Here is a 17,109-nt window from a genome sequence, read left to right as displayed (position 1 = left end):
TTTTCAGTTGGGGCAATTTGGGAAACATAGATAATTGTGTACACCATGCATGAAATTCACCTTGCAGACAAAAAATTAATCAATGTCTTCCTCTGATCACTTTTGTTATGCAAGACTGCTTGCAATTGCACTTACCTGTACATTGAAGACTTCATGAACACAATTCTCTTCATGACGTACCACAAGATCCCTCTGCATAGACCTTTCATTATTTTCTTTGAAAAACCCTCTAGAAGTCACTCTGGAGGACTGGAGATCTGCATCCAATGTTGCATTATACTTTATAGCTACAAGAAGAACAACAGTACATTTTTTGCTGAGTACAATTGCCTGTGATCTCATTACTATGCTCAATATTACAGTGACCAGGCTTCTTAAACCACTTTAAATATTTCACTTTTTTCATAGCTTGCTAAACGCAGACCAGTCTCAAAATGAAAACACTGTCTCTTGTGTTTTCCAAAGCAGTCAATCAGGTTTAGATCCTGATATAAGTTCTGATCCACAGAGAGTACATTAAATGGCAATCAATCCAGTCTCCACTACAGATGTCTGAGCCTACAGCTCAGGCAACAAGCCAGTCAGCAGGGCCAGTATTACTCTAGATAAAGGGGTCTTGCAATAATATCACTGAACTTTGAGAAGACTATAAAGAATCTGCCTTTTCTCCTCAATCACATAATAATTTCTGCCATCTTCTCTTCATGTTATGACTAATATGCTGTTTGAAGTTCATTGTTATTTTATAGTTTGCAATCCTGAGTTCCTAAAGGCACTATACATAGCACTGAAGCAGTCCAACTGGTGTTATCCGTGAGGTTTAATTTAATAGCTTCATGAGAGGCCACTACTGGTCTCAGAAATATTCCCTGTCCTCTGAAAACAAGAGCTTCCCCACACTGACAACTGCACTGAGCTATGGAAAATATTTTTTTTTCTGAAGAGAGTAGAAAAGTCTGCAGTTTGCTGTTGAAACCAGCAGACTGAAAAAACCCTGCTTCTCACTAATGACATTTTCTGGGGATTGTTGAACAGCAAGGATACAGCTCTCCTTTTTATTGGTAATTCCCCACTCTTGAAAGATTATGGAGCCAGTGATGAAAGTAGGTCTTCACAACACTTGCTCAGGCACTTAAGTTTTATACTGATTTTGCCATTCTTGACATTCAATCTAATATATCTTTAGACTTTCCACTACTCATTTGAATAATGGACTTCTGAGGAAATTAATATAAGACAAGTCTGAAATACTCTTACCCACTTGATTATTTCTCTTAGCAGGTCTAAATGTAGCGTGAAAACATATTTTGACAGTTACTTCTGTATTCTTGTTCAGCAGACTGATTTTCTCAGGTTTAAATGAGGCAATTATGGACACATTTGCAATGCTTCTTGACCTGAAAAATATTTTAAAGGGTTACATGGGGTTTTCAAGAGTACTGTCTATTACTATCTGTAAATGCTAGCATTGATTTTTTTGTTCCCAATGTAAACTTCTTTTAATGGCACTGGTAAAATTATTTTTCTTTGCATATACTTGAAACTTTTTATAGAGTAGCTTTCAGTAATGATAATAAGTAATTTACAATGTCAAATTAAGGAATAATCAATGTCTTTATCTTAAAGCTCTATTCAATCCCTTATGGTATCAGAGAATGAAGCCCTTGTCCTGTTTCCCAAGTAAGTAACATTCTGTTCCTTTAGGGAAGTTACTGAGCTCCTCTGGAGAAGTGAGAAAGGATAATTCTTCAATTTATTTAAAAATCTTAGTTTTCAAAAAACAACTTTTATTTCATTAATCAAGATTTTGAAGAGCAGTTTCAAAGGAACCCTACAGGTAAAAATAATCACTTGAATCAAAAGTGAAACTCATTAATCAGCCCAAATGCCAGAGTGAAAGAAGAATGAGCATCTTCATTAATCAAATCTAAATAAATGCTGGTACTCCAAGGACCATAACTTTCTTTAATGAAATTCCCAGCAGCAGCAGCAGTGGTCAAAGGTCTAAACTGACCATTCATTTTTAATTATCTTATTTCATTATGAAAGAAGTAGCAATTCAGTGATGGCTTTCTTACAATGGGGAGCCTCAGGCGAGAAGACAGGCAGCAGTCAGGAACAGAAACTCCATTTGAATTTAGCTTCTCAGTACTTAGGGAGGCAGACGATTTGGGTTTTGTGAAACCTTTCTATTTTATTTTGTGAAAGTACTCAGATTGCTGTGGCAAAGGCCATGTGCCCATAAAAATGGGTTCTCACAGAAATAAGGGTCAACTCTCTATTACTGCCCTCTGTCCTTACCCTGAAAGACAACTCTTTTCCCATATCAGCCTACCAGTCAGTAAAGGTCATGCAGGTTGTGGGGGAGGTGGTTTTACCTGTCTCAGGCTCAGCTATCAAAATTATACTGTGGCTGCTGAAGTACGCAACCTGCTGTTAGCATTACTCGCAAGCAAGCCCTATTCCCTGTTGCTGCCCCTTCCCTCTGGACCACATGTCTGCACAGAAGCAGTGGGTAGGGATGTGTCCTGGCTCTCCCATTCCTGGTCAGGTCCCCACAGCAGGCTCTACCACCTGGCTTCCTCCCATATGCCCTGAGTCTGCCCCCTGTGCTGCCTTTGCTTTCGATGCTTTGATGATAAATGCTTAAAAGAGATTTAGTCTAATGCTCTTTTTTGAGCTAGGTACGATAGCAGAGATGAGGCAGTAAGTGTGTTAGTTCTGCAGACATGGGATGAAAGAGCTTTTTCATTTGCTTATTTTCCTGTTTAATTAACTAAATGTTCAACTTGTATCTGAATAATTAATCATTTCCTTTCTAAAAAGAGTTTACCAACCATAGCAGAACCACATTTCCATCAGCACCAACCGATACATCACTTATGTCATCGTCATCTAAGTCTCTATGGCCATCTACTGATCTTCCAAAGAATTGGAGCTGTTGTCCAAAAGCAGAATCCGATCCCAAAATTTTCTAGGAAGGAGAGTTTGGTTACTGAGTTTGCCAAAGCATGCTTAAGTCAGTAGATAGCAGCCTAAGCAATAGATTTTCACTGATACTCCCTGTATATACAATGTATTGTTTAAACAAAATGCATTGTGGATGTTTCCTCAGATGCTTTTTAGCACTTCTTCCTCCTCTGTTGGAGCAGACAATGGACTAGATTTTTCTGTCTTGGGAGTAGTATACTGACTGCTGTATGCCAGACAGTACTTACTGGAAACTTCTTCCATCTACACTGAGCAACTCTGTGAAGCTTAAGAGGACTTCTAAAAAATACTTTCTGCAACCAGAAAGTCTGCATGGAAAGTGATAGTACTATTACCATTATAGCAGACACATAGATCATTGAAAGACTTTCCCTGGGAGCTGGGATCTATCTAATCTTCATTGCTGTACACCAACCCTAAAAATGTGAACAATGGGTATTAAAAACAAATAGGAAATCAGCTAACTTCAGACTCAGATATCAAAAATGGTAAGAGGTTTAGACAGAGCATCTTGCAAATGCTTTTCCTCTATATGGTTCAGTTATAAGCATGACAACATCAACCTGAGTATGCTGACAGCTGAAGGAAGGAGAGGCACAAAACTTGAAATAAGCCATGAGAATAACAGTACTCCTTTAAGAGGATGAAACACTACGTAATTAAACCATAGAAAAATCTTCCTTTTTCCTCTAGCAGATCTAAAGGCACTGATTATTAAGCAAAATTATTTACCTGAGAATATTTGGTACGTATAGTCTTTTGAAATCCATTGTAAATATAAATTGCTCCAGAGTTTTGGTTTTCCAGTGGAGCACCTACTACAACATCATTAAAGCCATCCAAATCAATGTCTGCAAGCACTGCAATTGCTGATCCAAAGCGTGCATTTTCTGACCCCTGTGGACCTTCCAAGAGTTCTTGTTGATCCAAAATTCTCTTTAAAAATTGAAAAAGAAGAAAAAGGAAAAACACAGCTATCATTGCACCAGATCAGACACAGGAGCAGTATCTATGTGCATTGTTTTTTTATTTCTGTTTTCCAGTACATTTCCCTTGGACAGCTCAACACTGAATTCCTTCCCCATTGTATTGCCCATTCAGTTTGCATTATGTCTCAAAGTCCTGGCAAGAATTACACAGCAAAATCAAAGCATGCTATGCAAAGTACTAGCAGCAAATATAACCATATGTATGAAGCTTAAATGCTCTCACTGTCCTCATCTGACTGTTCTGAAAGTTTCACAATACATTGAAAAATACAGTTTCCAGTTTTGGATTACCAGTTTTTATGCAGAGGGAATGGAAATTATGTAACTGGACATAATTCTTTGAAACAGAAATGGAATTTCCTTACTAAACTAATGCAAAAAACATGTGTCCAAATGGTAAACTCCTGACCTCTCCAATGCCAGTGAAGAAAGAAAGACTGGAGATCTTTATAGTTAAATAATCCATTTACACTAGATTAAATGCAACTCTGGCAACAGTGTTTTCACCATTAACATCAGTTATTTCACTGTGCTTAAAATTTTAGAAATATCAGCCAAGTTATTTATTAAACATGACTAGAAAAGTATTACTCGCACAACATGGACAACTTGCAAAAACCACATTCTTCAAAAAAAAAATTTTAAAAATCCATCATTATTCTTAACTTCCAAATAATTTTAAACTGAACATTTGACAACAACTAAAAGTTGTAAGATAGTCTTCCAATTTATTTGGCTTTCAAAATACAAGAAAAAAAAACCCTTTCATTTTTCTTTTCTTCCATATTTCATGTCTGATACCACAGTCACAAAGACCATTGTCAGCTACCAGTAGTACCACCTTCAGCTCCTGCATCTACCTTGAAATTGGCCTAGTGTAGTTTCCTGTTGCTTTACGATGGTCTGACTGTGAGATGCTGCTGAAGAGAATGGTCCTCCCTCTCTATTTGATTGAAATCTACCTAGTAAAGAGGCCATGGTCTGTTTTCTCTGATGGATGGCAGATATTAATTTACTTTGCATATCCAGATATCCAGTGATTGAAAGACTGTTCAAAAGTGGCAGAGGGCTCAGGATGTTTAATATAGATATTCTGAAAACACCTACTACGGGTCTGAATAAAAAGCACCGTCAGTCAAGCACGAGACAAATAACACAGCTTCACTGAACAGAGGAGACAACAAGAGTAATAATAACCATCCAGTATCAGAGTCTACGAAACAATGCAGAAAACTGGTAGAAGAGTATTTCTTAGAACTGCTTTGGGACTACTGTCAGGTGTTGAACACATTTACCAAAATCAAATGGCAAATTAATTAGCAAAAGCCTTGAGATGGTTTTTTTTGAGATATGGCCAACTCCATGCTATATTAGTGTAAAGCACCTATCACAATGCCTGACACCAGGACCAGGGAGACACTGAGAGCAGGCCCCTGACCACTAACAGTGCCTAGCTACTGCCTTGCTTATTGGCTCCACTTTGGTCTGTTCCATCAGGCTCATCATGGCTAGACTTCGCGAACGAAGATTTGGGAAGGGCACTACCCACGTTCGTTACAAGTGTGCTGGTGGCTAAAAAGGCCAATATGAGACAAGCACGTCCAGTTGCAAAAGGCACAGCAGAAAGACTCCTTAGATGGTGTATTCTGCAAGACACGATTCTTTCTGCGTTGTCTTTTCTCCTTAAGAGTGATCCTTGCGTGCGTTCTCAAAGGCATCAGCAGCGTTATAGATGGTGTGTCTCCAGACCTCCCGATTGGAGGCCAGAGTAGACCAGTTATGATGATCAACATGGCCAAGGCTGAGATGTTGTTTCAGAGAGTCCTTGTATCTTCTCTTTGGGGCTCCTCTCTTGCGGCAGCCGGAGGCAAGTTCACCATAAAGCAAGATCTTAGGGAGGCGGTGGTCCTTCATCCTGGAGACGTGTCCTGCCCAGTGCACCTGTGTTCCCAGCAACATGGCCTGTTCCATCAGGCTAATTCCCAGATTACATGCACAAGCAGTTCTGGGGAAAGCCTGCAGCTGCTACTGAAAAGCATAACAGGTGAGGTGGCACTGGGAAGGCCTCCACCCATGGTCTTCTAAAGAGTTAGGCTTTGAACCATTCACCCCTGCCCTTATGCCACATTCCAGGAAAAGCACATGCTCTGTGTCTTATTAGAAAAAATATCACTCTAAATATTTCTAACACTTTTAAAAGATTCACTGAAAGTGACTTAGAGATACTAAAGAGGCAATGCCAGCTTGAGCCATTGTTACCTTTGTGACAGAGAACATGTAAACTCTTCCTTCTTCTTTCTTCAGGTCATTCATAAACATTGGTGCACCCACAAGCAGCACATCTGTCACAGAATCCCTGTTGACATCCACTGAACACACCACACTGCCAAAGTAGGAGCCAATCTGAAATCAGTAATAAATGGGTCAGGATTGTATGTGGACTTTGTAAAACATCTGACTCAGAAAATTTACATCCAGTAATATTCCAATATGACTTAATAAAACTGCCTGTTGATGAATGAAATTACTATATAACATAGTCCAGTGTTTGAAGAATCTTATCTTTACCATGTGTCCACTGTTTCTATCCACTAGCTGCTGCTATGGCTTTACCACTAGGCAATACAAATGCTAACAGAGAGTAAGCTATGGGAGGTATATTTTTTATATCTGTGCACATGAACCTACGCAAGCTTTGATCTACTCTCACACTTGTCTTACAGATGAAACCAAACTCACTGCTCTTCTCCAAATAGACAAAAAGAGATTGAGTTTTCAGATCTCTCTTTTGATGTTGTCTACTTCACAACTTCTCAGGCAGAGTGGAGTTCACTGAGTATCTATATCCCAATTAGAACTGTTGACAGAATGATACATTATTTAGCTTTGTACATTATCTTTTACCACTAACTGGTTGACTTCCTAAAATACTCTTTAAGAGTTACAGTTGACCTTGTTGAAATAGTCTAGTGGCAGAGAAAAACGGATTCTAAATGCTTTGCATAAAAGTGGAATTTTCAAAACAAATTACAATTTACTGCTGGGTCAATAAAAAGAGATGCCTAAAAGCATGCATTCACGACCAAAATATACTTGCCTGCTCGCCTCTCTGTGACTGCACAATTGCAATGTTACCATCACTGTCAACATCATAAACCACCACTCTGCCAGTGTAGTTGGATCTTGGTGCACCAGCAACAAAATAGATGGAGCTCATAGTTGAGAGAACAGCAACAGAATAACCTGGGGTAGAAGCCAACATTTAACACGTGTGAGAGACCATTAATTACAATTCATCAGTTGGTTATCCATAAAGGGCAGAAGATGAGTCAGTCTGGTATGTTAATCACAGAGAATGATGCTTTCAAGATGGGAAGTTACACAGTCACATATGCATAAAATTTGCAATATAATTCTGGACAGAACAATGACATACAGATCAAGTTGAAACAGGTTTGCAGAATAGAGTGTTTTAGCCTATTCAGTAAAACACAGACCACAGAAATGTCACGCTTGTGAAGGAGATAGGAAAAAAAGCACAAAGAGTATCTTTGGAAAAAAAGAAGTAAAGAGAAACATGAGATCAACATTTGGGCCAGCCTTCAAACTAGGGAGGAACACCTAGCTTCTGCAAAGCTTGCAGTGCATTTTCCCACAGCTTACCAAACCACAGCCCAGTGCTTTAGCTGAATAGAACAGGTTATATTAATAGCTTGTCAGCTGAAGGGTTGATTGAACTTCTTTTAACATTTTAATCCTCATTACCATTGTTCTAACATTATTTGCTTTCAGAAAACATCATTTAATACCTGAAAATATTTTAAACATGTATTAGCACTATAAATCTAGCATTAGTACATACCTCACATTTCTGTGGTTTAATTAGAGCAATTTTATTTTTAACAGTAGAAAACAAAATCGTTCTGTATAAATCCATAGTCAAACTGAATAACAAAATGCCAGTGATTGTACAGAAAATGCGGATCTCTAGTAAGCTGCAGGACAATATGAGGAACAAAATCTAAAAGGATTATGCCTTGATCTTTACATATACCAGTCTACATCATATTTTTGTTCAGACACTGTTCTTCTAGGGTGAGAACATCCTTTGTGACTAGAAGTTCAATGAGCAACAATGAAACACGATTTTATTCTGCAATTTAAGGACACACGTTCCCGACTAATATAGCATGCAACCATTTGAAGTGAAAGAGTGCAGTGCAGAACAGGGACCAATCTAGCAAGCTGTCATGTGGTAGCACCTCTTAAACTTGTGCTCCCCCAAGCTGGTGAGAGAGAGCTGGTATGGAGAGCTCCTAGTGGGGGACAGAAGGTGGAAGGGAAATGAAAAGACAACAACATTGTTTTCTCAAAAAAAGACTGAAGTAAATACTCTAAAACTGCCATGTAGAGAAAGGAAGTGACCTGACTTTTTAAAAACTATTATAAAAAGGAAGTAAGAGAAAGTCTGAAGAGGTCACACATGAAAAAAAGCTACTCCTCATTAGGTTGGGTTTAGATTTATTCATTGTTTTGGATTCAAGTAATGCTGAGTCATAGGTGAAAAAAGAGTATGTTAGTTGCAAAAATAGCATCTTATTTAATAACTTTAAGGAAGTCACAGGTGTTTAATGTAGTAGCATATTCAGGGATAAATCATCAGAGCAGGCATGTTGAAGGTTTGCAGAAAACATTTCAGTGAACTGAGAATACAAACTGACTGGCTTTATTGGGTCACAAAAATGTGTCAAAGAATACATATGGGAATTATATATAAGACCTCTATTAAATGGTAGCAATATTTCTAAAATTATAAGCTGAACTGGGAAAGGCCAAGAAAATAGCAAGCACATATGAAACAACAGCAAGTCAATCAGCTTCTTATCCACATGGAACTGGGGAAGAACATACAAATATAACAGAAAGGACCCATAATGATTCACTAGGCAGTTTTTTCAAATCCCATGATTTATTATGCCTCTGTGACTGTGGTGGTTTTGGCTGGGATATAGTTAATTTTTTTCACAGCAGCTGGTATGGGGCTGTGGTTTGGATATATGCTGGAAATAATGTTGATAACAGAGAGATGTTTTAGCTGAGAGGGCACACCGCCAGGACAGCTGACCCCAGCTCACCCAAGGGATATCCTATCCCATATAGCATCGAGCTCAGCATACAAAGCTGGGGGAAGGAGGAAGAAGGGGGTACGTTCAGAGTGTTGGCGTTTGTCTTCCCAAGTCACTGTTACGTCTCTATCTCAACCCACAAGTTCACTCACTTTTACTGTTCTGACTCTATCCCCCATTCCACCAAGGGGAGTGAGTGAGTGGCTGTGTGGTGCTTAGCTGCTGACTGGGGTTAAACCACACCAGTGACACAGTCTGATTTTTTTTCAGTTTACCACACTGGTATGAGTAGAATTTAATAACACAATAAAGACATCATTCAATGAACTGTTGTCCAGTAAATTAAATATTTTTCAACTGAAAATTCTTTTCATATTCTCAAATCAGTTCGTAACAGGGATATGGCTAGAGGAGAATTTTCCAAGTACTTTTCTATTTTAATTAAGCTTCGATAAATTTCCAAATCTGTATTTCAGCCCCTTACCTAGATATGAGCTATGATTTCTGTCCTGTAGAATCTTCTCAAACACATGGCTTGGAAAGGTGGTGACTCTGTCTGAAGATTCCTGTACTACTGTTCCACTCCAGTCATAGGCCCCAACAGCACCCAGCAGCAGAACATCCTTTAAAAAAAAAAAAAAGTCAACATTTTAGAACTACCTGATTTAGAAAAAGTATGAGCAAAGCTTAAGTTATCATAGATAATTTTCTATATCGCTGTGTTTAAAGCAGTGATGTACAATCCAAAGACTGTACAATCCAACTGCAGGCAGTTGACTGGAGCTGCTTATAGTTACCACTTACATGTAGGACTTCACTGCCCTATTAAGAGGGATTATCACCCCTCTCCCGCAAGAGGATAAGTGACCACTTTAGTTCCCATGGCACTGCAACTCAAGATAAAATGGGTTTATTTAAACACAATTTCCTAAGTCTGTCCACCCTGGGGTTGGGCTTGCTAAGGCAATGCTTTTATGCACTCATGATCCTCAGAAGATTGAAGAACATGCAAACAAATCTGTGAGAAAAAGCTAAAGCCCCCTTTTTGACAACGAAAGTGCCAATGACAGCACACAAAAGCTGACAGATACAGTATAGCTGATACAGGACAGATACAAGAAATAGATAGAGAATTTCATTCTTTATACGAGGAGATGTTCTTGAGAGAACAGTTAAACCTAAACTCCAAATTAACATGGCTTATTATACAGAATACTTCATACAGAAATACTTAGTCTTAGACTTGTACATAGAAAACAAACACAGTTTAGTTTATTCAAATTATTAAAATTCTTCACTGAACTGAGATACTGTTAGAGAAAACTACAATAAAACTGGATGTGTAATTTTCCTGAAGGAATGTCCAAATGTTTCTTATTTCCTAGCATCAAGTGCTTCATAATTTAAAACTTTAATTTGTGCAAATACTTGTAAAAATTATTTCATTCATCTTTAAGGGCTATAAAAAAGAAACAACCTTCTCGTATTTTCACTTGAAAGCTTATTGAACCACACTTGAGTTTTACAAAGAGGACTTATTTGGTCAAGATAATCTTAAAATTTATTAGCATTACATATATCCGATTTATGTTCTTTCTAATTTCTAAATGAAATATGATTTAAAGAAATATTATTAATTTTATAATTACTAAGTTATTTTCAGACTTGATTTATTTATATTTTGGTGACTTCCGAGAAATATACCAGCCTCACAATTTACTTTCAATTCTTCTGAGTTATTCAACTCCAAGATACAAACATGGAACAACTGATTTTTCCCTGCTACATGAACTCAGAAATCATGGAAATCATTGTATTAACACATCTCAAAATCATTAAATGAAAGAAACTGTTATTCAGTGTCACATATTAATACATATTTTTTTCATTTTAGAGATATACACCATCTATTAGTGGCGTTCAAGTACAGGAAAAATTAAAAGAATAATTTGACATTCACCTGCTTGTAAAAAAGATCTTAAAATTGGACAATGTGCTTTATTACTCTTATTTTGTTGCACTCATGTCTACATAATTACATCTACTCGTATCATTAAATAATTATATTCACATACCTTTTTTTGTGAGTAATATGCACTGAAGCCCACCTGTGACATTTCCATTTGGAAAGTATCACCTTGATCCGTACCTGGTAAAACAGATATCCACATGTGGTTAGCCCTTTAGAGCCACACAAGACCCAATCTTACTGCCTGTGAGTTTAGCTATATAGGGACTGTACATATCCACCAATTCCGCTAAAGCATTTACAAACAATGGAAATCAGAGCTGATAAACTATAGAAAATTTGGAGGATTTAACGGGAAATTGATAAAATGGAACCATAATGCTATAAATGTCTTCCCAAAAAAGGCAGAAGATGATGATAAAGATAGTCTGAATCGGCTTGCACAGTCTTGTCACTGTGGCTAATCTCTTTTTGTATTTCCTAGGAAGCATTAATAACACACTGAAATTAGCAGCTTAAATGACTGTATAGTCACAAGTTTCAAACAGAATACGAATGTTTATTGTCATATAGGATTTATAAAAACTGTTGTAATTGTCTTGAAAAATACTGTGCCATCTGGGAATATTTCCTAAAGTAGATGGATGGGAATTCAATTCAGGTACTCAGGAAAAAGCAAGATAAGGAGCTCAACCTATCCTCTTACTTTGACTAGCAGCATGGGACCAGTAAAGAATAGATCGGGTGGCAGAGAAAGGAAGTTCCATCCTGAGTACAGGAAGGCTGCAGCTCATTAAGGAGCAAGGTCTGAATTTAAATTAAAATTTAAAAGCTGGCTTTGGGGGTGACAAAGTGTCTTCAAGTCACCTCTGCAACTCCTTCCTCCAAACGGTACACAAAAGCATGGGTGATGTTAGGGACTGAACCTGGTAGGCATCACACAGATTGTACTACTGTAGCTTTTCAGTTCCTAAATCAGTAAGCAAGTCTTCTGATTTGTTTTTTAAATTTACAGTTGCGTAGCATTCACAGAGGTGCAGCTGACAAGCATAAAGATGATGGTAATAGTTCCAAATACATTTGGACACATTATAGACAAACCCCCATGCCTGAAGCCCATGATGAATTGACAGAAATTTTCATGAACTGGGAAATGTTTTCCGCAAACTGCAAAAACTAACTTGAAGCTCGGGCTTATTAGGGGTGAAGTAGCTGGGAGAACACCTGTGCAAACCAGAGCCTTCCTGGTGAGCAGAGAGTAGCCTGCAGCTCTAGCTGCCTCTCATTTTCACAATCCTACTCTAAGTTGAAGCTAAATAAAATTCTTAGGTTGTCAGCTGGGAGAATCTGATCTAATTTTTCAGAGACACTGAGTATTTTACCTTCTATACTAAAAATGCGCTCTCCAAGTGTTCCTGCTTCTTCCAGCAGTGCAGCCTCAGATGACACATTGAAGAAATATTTGTCTGTTGGATGACTAGCAATTCCCTTGATTTCTTTAATTAAGTTTTTAGTATCAAGTTCATGCCTGATTAAGTATCCCAAAACCTTGGGTAAAAAAAAAAAACAGCAAAATGAGAATAGTGAAAAAAATCATACTGTTACCCCATTTCCTTCTGTATTATTTGAGCAAATATTCTACAAATTAAAAAAAAAGAACCATCTTCATCCATATTACTGAATTGCTTATCAGACTGTATTCCTATGCAAGGGAGCATTCAGACAGGAATAATATATAAAACGTGGCAAAAGAGAAAATTATTTAAGTTGCTCAGGAAACACTAGTTTTGCTCTTTCAGCCAGTAAAGAAGACTAGTATTTCACTAGTTTATAAGGATTAATCTGGTTGCATTTCAGTCTCACCAGTGCAACAATGCACGCATTATATAGTGCTTATGCATAGAACATGCCCTTTCATACGTGCACAACAAAACAATCTTTAAAAACTGCAATATTATATAATTTTAGTATTACTTACAGCAATGCCAAATCTGGTTATATTGTCTTCATTGCATTTACCTATCACTGTTTTCAAGTTGGAGCCATCATGTGATTCACCGTCTGTCACAACAACCATTACTTTTGTGGCTTCTGGACGTCCTCCTGATTCAGGTGAGAAGGCATATTGTCTGTTATAAAACATACATGTCAGTCTATAATGGATGGAATTCAGTACATATGCTGTAATGAATATGTCCATCACTGGTTTAGAACAAGGTGCTTCTGTAGTGGATTTTTCTTTGTGAATTAACAATCTGCAATAAGAATTTTCAGTTATGCTCCTGATAACTTCTTCACAAACCACTGCTCAAAGAGCCCTAAGAAATGTACAAAGGATTAGAAGATAAAAATAGTAGGACTGGAAGAACTGGATAGTAATTCTGATAGAAATGTAAATTCCCTGAAAACCAAATTTTTTTTGGTACAAATATTTCTAAACGAAAAGTGGGTTTTGTTAGAACTACTTAAGTTTTATGACACCAGAAACTGGCATCACCAAGTTCAGAAAAAAGTGGAGGAGAATTAATTATAGGCTCCTCAATACTACTGCAAATATTTACTCCATTGATGGCTGAGTCTGCTCTTAAAAAAAAATTTTCAAGGCCATTTGATTCACCATGCATTTTGGTCTAGAGTTCTGTCCTTGATTCAGCTTAAAAACAGCATCTTCCTGTTGAGAAACAGACCTGGTTTGTATACGTATTCAGAGTCACAGAATATTGTTTTAAGCTTTTCCTACTTTTCATGCTGCTGGTGCTGCACTGACAAACTGACAACAGAGAAGAGGTTTTATTTTCTCTGCAATCAACCAAAGCTTGACCTACAAACACCAATCTCACAGGCCCAACTGAAACCCCGGATAAACTTTTTCTTCTTTCAATGGTTTTGTATCTTTCCTAAAACCTTGTCCACTGTGTTTGATGCACTGTCATGTTTAAACACGTGTGACAGAAAAAGCAACTCTGTTGGGTACCAGAATTACGTTAGTGTAATGTTTAACCCAATGTTTAACAACATGCTTTTCAGCAAGTCTAGTTTACATATGCCTGTACCATTCTGCAATGGCCAGGATTCTGCCTGCCACTGGGAACCTACTCAGAGGCCCTGAGCAAATTGTCTCCTGGTGGGAATGAAATTCAGAATGTTCTCCTTGCTGTTTAAGGTAAGTTACAATAGTTGCACAGTAATCATCAGTGTGTCCCACCTTGCATTGTCAATGGCTTTGAAAGTATTAGTGAGATCTCCTCCCTTCTGAGATGTTCTCTCCATTGCTTTAACAACCTCATCCTTTGTTTGATACGTATTCAAGTTGAAGACTACACGGGGATCATTAGCATACTGAATTAAACCCACCTATGCAATAAAAAAATTATGTCAGATTATCATGAATTACAATTAGTTACATAGAACCATTATGCTTACTTATATCAGGTTGGAATTAAAGCCCTGCAGATGCACATGAGGTTATCGTTTTCTTTCAACACCAATTAATATTAACATGTGGAAAACAAAGAAAACTAAAATGCTCTTGCACCTTATATCATTTATTATGGACTACAATATCCTAATGCAAAAATATGAAACAGCAGACATTAAATGTTTGCTTGGTTACTTCTGAAAGAGCTTATGGATAGTAACAATATGAGGAGCTCTGGGAAAAATAAGAAAATAGCAAAAATTCTACAAGCTGACAGCACCTCACTCTGATCTCTTCTAAGGAAGTCCTAAAGATTGGTTACTTTGCAGCATTGCAAACCCTATTTATTTTTAATATAGGGTTTAAAAAAAAAAAGAGAAGGTGCTAAAGGTGAGATTCATAAAGAAGGAAGCCTAGCTTTTAAGCACCTCATTTCCAAAGTAGCCAAAGGAAGAAGGCAGGCTTTGGGAGAGAGATTTCCAGTGCCCCAGTCTTTATTCCCAGAGCTGTTTATGGAAAATGGACAACTGTAAAGACAGAAGGCAATAAAATTTTCCTTACCATCACCAAATTAAAAGGAAAACAGAACTCAAAAATCAATTAGTAACTCAGAAGGAAACACTCCTTTTTTAAAGATGCAGCAGTTGGAAAGTAAGAGCTGTATGAAAGCCCATTAAAAACCTGTTCTACTTTAACCACATCCCAAGAGACTATATTTTAACTACATCCCAACAGACTATTTTTTAACTACTTTTACACCAAATGAATGAAAGAGATCTGATTCACGTACGTATAACCTAGATTTCTATTTCAATTGGTTTATATTTCAAATTAAATTACTAATCCCTTTTGAAATAGGCTAGCTGTCAGATAAAATCCCCAACACCGAATAGGATAACTGCATAATCTGCGGCTTTGGGGGAGGTACTGTAGTTACACTAAATCACATTTGGTTTCTTTTAAAATTGGTTGGGTTTGTTTTGTTTTGGGTTTTTTGGTGTTTTTCTTTTTTTTTTTTTTGGTCTTTCTCAAATATGTCTTTGACTTACCTGGGTCTTGTTAAGGCCTATGTCTAAGCCTTGTACAAATTTTTTCAAAAACGCCCTCACTGCATCCCAGGGATAAATGCTGTTTGACTCATCACAAACCACGACCACATCTATAACAGAGGAACACCCTAAAACAAAAACAAAAAGTGGACATTAAAAGCACTTGCAGTCTCAATATACCCTTCACCTAAATCCAAAGGTTTATTTCTTTATCTAGGTCTCACACAGGCAACACTTCAGATCAGAAGGCTTTGCCAGAATGAGGACTCAGAAGAAGTGTATGCAGGTTTGCAGCCTGGACTGGTGCAATGCCTCTGAATACAGAGGAGCAAGACCATATTCATATCCGCATTGGGTCATGATTTTTCAGTCCTTATGTATCTATCACAGGACTTTGCTTTTGGCACATACATTTTTTAAGAAATCAAAATCAACCGTCCCCAACACAAGGTAGCTTAACTTAATTTGATATGGGTTTTTGGTTGGGGTTTTTTTTGTTAGTTTCTTGGTGGTTTTTTCGTTTGTTTGGGTTTTTTTAATTTTATTTTTTTTGTTTTGTTTTGTTTTAATTGATTCCGTTTTGCACACGTTGCCTTACTTTGAACAGCAGGAGAAAAGCTTCTTAGGATCTGGAAACTTGGACTGATTTCAGAACAAACTCCTGTTGCATAGTATTGTCTTCCACACTGCTGTGCCCACAAGGGACCACAAGTCTTAAAAATAACAACAACAACAAAAAAAAGAAACTATAAAAATAACAAAGTATTTGTCTCACCGTATCTACATACAAACTCACAACAAGCAGGACTACAGGCATATAGGTACAAACCCACAACAAGGAGGACTAGAAGCATATAGGATTAGGGGAGCCCTCTTGGGTTACCAGGCCAAATCCCTTCAGTCAGTGTAGCCGCTTTCACAGGCTTTCTCACGGGGAGGATTTCCTTCCCGGGATGACCCCAGTCCCGCAGGCTGGGCGCAGTTTTCCTTCTCCCTCGCTGCCAGCCCGGGCGCTCCTGCCGACCAGGCCGCGCTGCAGCGCCGCCCGCGGCCGCCAGGTGGCGGCAGCGCCCCGGGCACGGGGCTGGTGGTGACACCGACAGCGCGGCCGAGAGAGAGCTCGGCCCTCACGGCTGCGCCTGAGGGGAGCCGCGTCCCTGAGGGAAACTCGCTTTGCCAAAATATTTACCAGTTAAACTACATCATCTCCAGTGGGACTGCAGCCTCACAGTGAGCACTGCCCCCTCTTCTGCCACACTAAAAGAAATAGTTTGACCCCGGCCTCTCACGCCCCTTGGCTACATGTTTCATTGCCTTTCGTGGAAAATAATCCCGCTTTCCTGATGAAAACCATCTCTGTAACAAGAACTGAGCTGGCCGCATGAAAACCACAGCTCTGATATCAGAAGAGTAGGTACGAAAGCACCTGGACAGAAAAAATATTAAGACAGTATTTTGTCAGGAGGATGGGGAGGCAGCTGTATATGGGTATGGGGGGGGTATATTTCCTTCTAAAAGAAAATAATATTAGGAAACCAGGAAAAAAAAACCACACAAAACCAAACAC

The 17,109-nt window shown here is 38.2% G+C and overlaps 1 protein-coding gene and 1 long non-coding RNA gene across 4 annotated transcripts in view; one reads left to right on the top strand and one right to left on the bottom strand.

Annotated features, from left to right (window-relative positions):
- ITGA2 (integrin subunit alpha 2) overlaps positions 1-17,109 on the bottom strand; it is a 68,993-nt gene that overhangs the window by 20,086 nt on the left and 31,798 nt on the right. For all 3 annotated transcript variants that reach the window (XM_027716334.2, XM_039390435.1, XM_039390434.1), the window contains 13 exons: positions 16,141-16,255; positions 15,543-15,670; positions 14,281-14,429; positions 13,054-13,204; positions 12,458-12,623; positions 11,182-11,255; positions 9,591-9,729; positions 7,078-7,223; positions 6,240-6,383; positions 3,724-3,927; positions 2,838-2,974; positions 1,258-1,397; positions 136-287 (listed from right to left, as the gene is read on the bottom strand). In XM_027716334.2, coding sequence (XP_027572135.2) covers positions 136-287; positions 1,258-1,397; positions 2,838-2,974; positions 3,724-3,927; positions 6,240-6,383; positions 7,078-7,223; positions 9,591-9,729; positions 11,182-11,255; positions 12,458-12,623; positions 13,054-13,204; positions 14,281-14,429; positions 15,543-15,670; positions 16,141-16,255 — 1,845 coding nt within the window. The remainder of the gene's footprint in view (positions 1-135; positions 288-1,257; positions 1,398-2,837; positions 2,975-3,723; positions 3,928-6,239; positions 6,384-7,077; positions 7,224-9,590; positions 9,730-11,181; positions 11,256-12,457; positions 12,624-13,053; positions 13,205-14,280; positions 14,430-15,542; positions 15,671-16,140; positions 16,256-17,109) is intronic.
- Positions 13,111-16,066, top strand: LOC113985524. The gene is made up of 3 exons (XR_005566902.1): positions 13,111-13,187; positions 14,103-14,238; positions 15,760-16,066. It is a non-coding gene; the product is annotated as an uncharacterized LOC113985524 (long non-coding RNA).

The sequence above is a fragment of the Pipra filicauda genome, unplaced genomic scaffold, assembly GCF_003945595.2.
Source record: "Pipra filicauda isolate LSUMZ 115617 unplaced genomic scaffold, ASM394559v2 scaffold81_size6448238_pilon, whole genome shotgun sequence".
Classification (NCBI taxonomy): domain Eukaryota; kingdom Metazoa; phylum Chordata; class Aves; order Passeriformes; family Pipridae; genus Pipra; species Pipra filicauda.
This window is presented reverse-complemented; position numbering and strand designations above follow the sequence as displayed.